Source organism: Drosophila innubila, assembly GCF_004354385.1.
Source record: "Drosophila innubila isolate TH190305 chromosome 3L unlocalized genomic scaffold, UK_Dinn_1.0 0_D_3L, whole genome shotgun sequence".
Classification (NCBI taxonomy): domain Eukaryota; kingdom Metazoa; phylum Arthropoda; class Insecta; order Diptera; family Drosophilidae; genus Drosophila; species Drosophila innubila.
The window spans coordinates 21,007,425-21,014,035 of record NW_022995376.1 but is presented as its reverse complement, the minus strand read 5'-3'; the positions used below and the strand labels follow the sequence as shown (position 1 = coordinate 21,014,035).

Below are 6,611 nucleotides of genomic sequence, written 5' to 3'. Positions count from 1 at the left end.
TTTCAGTTATTATTCTTTATTTTTCGTAGAACTCAACTAGGTATGTTTTCAGTAAGTTTATTATTCAATACGCATACAACTTTATTTATTACTGGGCATAAAAATGTTGTTTGGCTTTAACCGGCATTGTCCGCGTATTTATAGATTGTATTTCCAGTTTTCCTTTTAAAGGGGTTAAGAATCAGGCTTAGATCTCTCTATCTATGCGAAGTCCTTTCGAAATTTTGTTAATTAAAGTACTAAAAATGCAATAATATTGTGATAAATTCTTAGTTAGACTTTAGCTGTTTCAGGTTTGTGCTAGTCTAGTCCAAAGTTTTCCTTTATCAATGGAATAATGTTAAGAAATAATTAAAAACACGCAAGTTGTCAATTTTGGGGAGAATAATTTTGGGAGAACGCGTGAAATTTTGACGCTTTGCCGAGCTGCGATTATGTAAATGATTGATTCGGCAGCAGGTTAGAGGGCAGCCTGTACTAATTTGCAGAAAGTATGGTTAGCTAGGGTTATCTGGGGGTGGGTACTACTACTCTATAAAACCGTACCTGCCGTTGTGTCGTTGTGGTTCAGCGATTTCACGATATGGCACCGCCGACTTGTAATAAACAAACATAATGTTCAGTAATAATGGAAACAGGACTGTCGTTTGGTATTGTGCTCCTTATACATACATACCATATAACGTACATAGGTATATTTATACAGTCTTTGAGTTAGTGTGGGAAAGTGCAGGACTAACAATTGCCTTGGGACGGTGTTGTACGTCGAGTTTCACGGCTGGCAAATGCTTGGTTATTAATTTTTATTTGGATTTTGGACAGAGAAGCAATTAATGCGCACACATGAACAACTAATTGCCACGCCCATCAGACCTGGCACTAAGTAATTTTATATGTTTCGACTCTACGCTCCCATAGGATATTATAGCTCTAATAATTCGATATAATTTTGGAGTGGATACGATTAGTTTGAATGTTCTGAATTATGATTTAGCCACAAATCGATTTGTATCGATTCGAACTTCAGATAACTTTATAAAGAGTATTGTAGCGCATTAAAATATCTGAACTGTTCCATTTTCAATTGTTTCCAACAATTTTAAGAATAATTCGATTTACTTTATTTTATACAAGTTTTTTTCCGAAAAAAATATATTCATAAAAATATGTTTTTATAAAATAACTAATACATGTCTCAATGACTTAGTGTTCCATTTCGAATTGTTTCAATAATTTTTATTAAATCGATAAATGCTGTACTTTTATTCGTATGATTTTTCGTGTCCTTTTCCACCTGTTTTTCTAATATATTATATATGATACAAGTAATTAGTGAATCAGTAATGCTGATATATTAAATAACATGATTTTTTTAATCAGTGTTCCATGTTCCACAGATTTATACAAACCTTGTCTACATCAATCTGAACTCCTTTAGAGCCCATTTTCAACTGAATCCAATACATTTTTGTTTTGTTAAACTTAATTTTGAAATGCTTCCATGATTCCCTATTTTCAATAACTTTACTCCATCAGCGTTTTATTCCCAGTTGTTCCGATTATTATATTTTCAAACATATACTCATGTAGGTGTGCAGTTTACTTCAATCAGTGGGTGGTGTTGACAACCTTCTTAGCCAAGTTTAGCCCTATTATTTACTCACCTTACGTGCCCCCGCCTTATGATGCATGAACTTGAGTGGCGCCACTTGAATTGGTTTGCATGTGTCGCATATGGAAATTTTGTAATGATAGGGGAGTTGCCTGCACAGGTTAATTGCGTTGCAGTTAAACAGAATTTGTGCTCTGTGCTTAACTGATGATTAAGCTTTTATTATGCACGTTGATTGTCCAGCAGTGATTGTGGTTAGCCAGAAACTCCAAATGTCTACGACGGTGGTAACTATTACATATATTAAATATATAGATACTTAAGAAATACTTGATCAACTCTTGTCTAGAAAACAAGCTCTATTGTTGACCCTGACACAGAATTTTAGCTGATCATTCCACATGTGCTGCGGATCTTTTGGCCAAATGTAACGTATTTTTGACGGTTTCCCCTTCCCGCATTAACAACATTCATTCAGGCGTCAATTAGGGGTGAGACATGGAAGCACTACACTGATAAAAAAAATAATTCTTGGTTCCCGACGCATTACATGGACGAACATTTTTACGTTTTTATAAAAAAACAAGTTGGAAATGCAAAAGTCGAGATCCCGACCGTACGATACCCGTTACTTATTTCAATATATATAAATATAATATAAAAGTACTTTAAAGAAATTAATTGTATTACCAGTCTGATCTTGATGCGTTTCAATGGGATACTAGATAATATTACAAGATAAAGTTAATTACTATAAAAACTGTATTATCTTAAAAACTGTGGGTGTGTTGGTTTGTGAGGGCGGAAGGGGGCATGTCGAAAAATTTAATACAAACTTTACCTGCGTGAGGTCTATAGAAATCTGTGTGCCAAATTTGGTAACTCTATCTCTTTTAGTCTTCGAGATCTAGGCGCTCACACGGATGGACAGACAAACGGACATGGCTATATCGACTCGGCTGCTTATGCTGATCAAGAATATATATGCTTGATATATCTTAGATGCCTTCTTCTCCCTGTTGCATATTTTCCAACGAGCACAATATACCCTTTTACCTTTTTTTTAAGTAACGGGTATAAATATTAATCTTAAGCACATTTAGATAAATAATGCGTTGGGAAACTAGTTTAATTATTTTTAATTTTATTTTTCACATTAAGTTGTTATATTAAAAAAAATCAATTTTTTTAAAAAGGATAAATTTTTCTAGAAAATTTTTTTTTGCAGTGTAGTCTTTGACTATTATAAAGGTAGTAAATAATTACAATAGCAGGGGTCACAGACTACAGAGCTGGGTTTGAATTGTTGCCGCTGCCTGCATTTTACCGCGTGCCACGTTGAACGTTGCACGTTGCACGTTGCACGTTGCAGCTGCAGGTGTAGAAATCAACGAGCGCAACGAAGCGAGACTTTAGACTTCGTCTCCGTTCTCGTCTTCGTCCTCGTCTCTGTCTCCAACTCAGACACCGACTCGCAGAGTCCAGTTGGTCATAGCGGAAGGAAGCTGTTGCGCGGGCCAAAACACTTGTTCCCAACGCATCCAAAAGGGAAGGTCGAGGAACCTGTTTATTTATTCTCTTTTGTGTGTGTGTGTGTGTGTGTGTGGTTGTGTGGTTGTGTGTGTTTTCAGGCGCGCAGATCTTGCAAGCTGTTCGATCGGTTAGCAGGTTGTTCCATCAATTTAGGGGTTGTGCCCCGTTAAGATGCCGCCGGCTGTGTCGCGTGTGCATTGACCTGAAAACTGAGCGCGCCCTTTAATGATTGCCAAACCTGCTGAAAGTCAAAGACATTACTTAAATATCTTTTTGTTCATTTTCTGTTTTGGGACGATCTTTATTAATGCGAAGCTGTTCTGCTGGTTTTTTTTTGTTTGTTTTGTTTCTTGTCTTTTCATTATTCTTATTTATTTATAGCTAATTGTTGTTGTTGTTCTTGTTGTCATTTCGTGTATTTACAGCGTGTTCCATTTCTTTTTTTTTTTGTTAATGTTAATAAATTTGCTCAAGTTGTGTAATTAATTTTCTTAATCTTGATTTTTTTTAAGATTTTAAAAAATTGATTTGCTTGCTTTGCGCCGATTTTTAAATAGTGTCAGATTTGTAATTGATCTATAAGAAATCTACTCTATTGCGTGATGAAGTGTGGAACCTAAAAAACATATATCTAATGCTATTGTGACATTCTTATTTATTTAAGTTAGCAAACAATTTTATTTTTTTTTTGTATATTTAGTTTACTTAGAATTAGCTAAGATTTGCTTTCGTCATTTTTGTTTATTATAAATATGTACTTTAAAAATTATTTTAGTGTTAACTACAATAACAAAAGGAATTAACGAATAGTACTATTAATTATGTTTATTTACATTTTGTTCTTCAGTATATGCATTATGCTGTTATTACAGCTTATAAAGCTTTTGCTTATAGTATGGTTTTTTTTTGTATAGATCATATTTGTTATGCCTTTTCTATGTTATTAAGCCACCTGCTCGTAGCCTTTGCTCAGAGTTATTTAGATATTTTAATTAGTTTCCTTTTAATTATTTTGTATTCATATTTTATTTACAATTCTTTAAAAATTGTTGCTTTTTGTTATTATTTATTTCAGAACTATTATTAATTCATCTGAAGATTTATTTAGGTTTTATAAGTTTCCAATTTTTAGTGCAAGGGTATTTAAACACTTCATAGTATTTAAACATAGCTATTATTTTTATTTAATTATGTTAAGTGGTTTTCAAAAACTTAAGACAATTTTAAAGGTTAATACCCGCGCAGTTGTCTTAACTTCTTTTTACCCTGCACCCATTTAATGAATTAAAATAATATTTGGAATTAATCGTTTAAACTACAGTATATTTTTGAGTATAGTATTGCCTTGCTACATATTTTCAATCTATCACCCATTGATTCTCTGTCAGTGTTAATAAAATGTTAAAACATATTAAAACTAGAGATGATTTATAAAAAGTTAATAAATTTCTTGATAATAGCGTTGACCTTAGCTCACAAGATTGTGGTGAGGTCAGAACGTGTAAAGCGAATCGCTACACCAAATTTTGATGAAGATATGTATCGAACTCTGCCTAAATATGTGGTCTCCATAAGGTCGCGTACTCCGCAAAAATACTTTGGCGATAATCATTTCTGTGGCGGAAGCATAATATCTCCCATATTTGTGATAACAGCCGGACATTGTGTCATGGAGTGGGTAAATATACTTGGTTCTTAGAATTCAGGTAAATATACATTCGGCATTTTAAAGTAATCGCAAAATCATGCATCGAAGTCGAGTCTTGTTGGTCGTCGCTGGAACTCCGAACCGACTTAAGCATGTTCTCGGTCGGACTTTAAATGTGCCGATTAAAAAGATACTTGTGCACACAAACTTCACATTGTATAATACAAACAATATTGCGATCATCAAGTTAGCTCAAGATCTCCCCATGAGCAACAAATATGTTGGCATTGTCAAGTTGCCCAGTAGACCACCACACTATGGTAACCTTTACCGAGTTCTGGGCTGGGGACGAGTGTATGAGGTTAACTAATTGCTATGCTAAATGCATCCTCGTATCTTTATCATTTCTGTTACTTTCCGTTTCCAGGGGGGTGCTCTGGCATCCAGAATTTTGTATATCGATGTGAAACTGCTGGAACCATCGGTTTGTCAATCCTTTATTAAATATTTCTCGACAGAGATGTTATGCGCGGGTAATTTTAATAAGAGTGACGAAGATCCATGTCCAGGCGATTCTGGTGATCCATTCCTTGAGGGCACAACGCTCTATGGCATTGCTACCTATACTATTGGATGTGGTAACTACGACCTTCCCTCGGTCTATACGAATGTGTATCATCATCTCGACTGGATTAATGAGATGATCGCCATGAATGTCAGTCAGAAAAGATTTGAGCAATCTTTGTGCATATTCATATTGCTAAATATTTTTATACCATTTACTACTTTTTTAATCGGATTTATGTGAAATTTGTAGAATAAACGATTACAATTAAACTACTATAGCAAAAATGTCTTTGAAAAGAATTTGTAAAAATGTATTTTACTTCATGCAAAATGGGCACAGGGTGTGTGAAAACTAAATTTTATATTGCTTTCATTTAAAGTTCGTATTTATTTTTATTTTCAGCCAACTTTTCAGTCGTATTCAGCACTTCCTTTTCGACAAGTTCCATAAAATAAAGTGAAGTATACTTTTAGGGTTGCCATATAATAAATCGACTTTCATTTAATGCTTTTCCTTAAGTATGCCTTACAGTTTTAAATGGAAGTAATTCGAAAAAGTAATCAGGTGTGTTCCACAACCTATAACTGCGCTAAAGCAACCCAAATCAATTGTTGATGTTCCTGAAAATAAGAAACCATTGCTTTCAATTGTCTAAAAAAATTCTTAAGAGATTTGACAAAATTAGGTATTTATTAAATTGAATGAAAATATCTTTCAACTGAATAAAAATGCATAAATAATACGTTCGAAAATATGAAATCTCTAAAATTTTAGGAACAACAACACTTTGAGCGGTTGTTTTTAAAAATTTTTCTCTTCAAAATCTCTAGAGATTTCTGGAACACACCTGAATACTAAACATGGCTGGTTAATTCTTTTTGTTAAATATATTGTATTTTATTATTATTCAGGTGTGTTCCAGAAATCACTAGAGATTTTGAAGAAAAATATTTTTAAAAACAACCGTTCTAAATGTTGGTGTTCCTGAAATTTAAGAGATTTTATGTTTTCAAACATATTTTTTTTTGCATTTTTATTAAATTTAAAGATATTTTAGTTCAAATTAAAAAATATTGAATATTGTCAAATCTCTCAAGAATTTTTTAGACATTTGAATGCAATGGTTTCTTTTTTTCAGGAACACCAACAATTGCTTTTGGATTGCTTTAGTTTTGTAGAACACACCTCATTGTAACTTTTATTTGATTTACTGTCTTTTTATTATAAATATATCTTTAGTGGTCTTTGAT

The 6,611-nt window shown here is 33.2% G+C and overlaps 1 protein-coding gene across 2 annotated transcripts; it reads left to right on the top strand.

Annotated features, from left to right (window-relative positions):
- Positions 1-4,577: 4,577 nt before the first annotated feature.
- Positions 4,578-5,634, top strand: LOC117787308 (trypsin alpha-3). Of its 2 annotated transcripts, none has more exons than XM_034625796.1 (3): positions 4,578-4,819; positions 4,878-5,154; positions 5,221-5,634. In XM_034625796.1, exons 1-3 carry the CDS (start codon positions 4,683-4,685, stop codon positions 5,599-5,601), a joined length of 795 nt encoding a protein of 264 aa, XP_034481687.1. In that variant the 5' UTR covers positions 4,578-4,682; the 3' UTR covers positions 5,602-5,634. The 2 variants fall into 2 exon arrangements, with proteins under 2 accessions (XP_034481687.1, XP_034481688.1); XM_034625797.1 differs by having other exon boundaries at positions 4,582-4,823.
- The last annotated feature ends 977 nt before the right edge of the window (positions 5,635-6,611 follow it).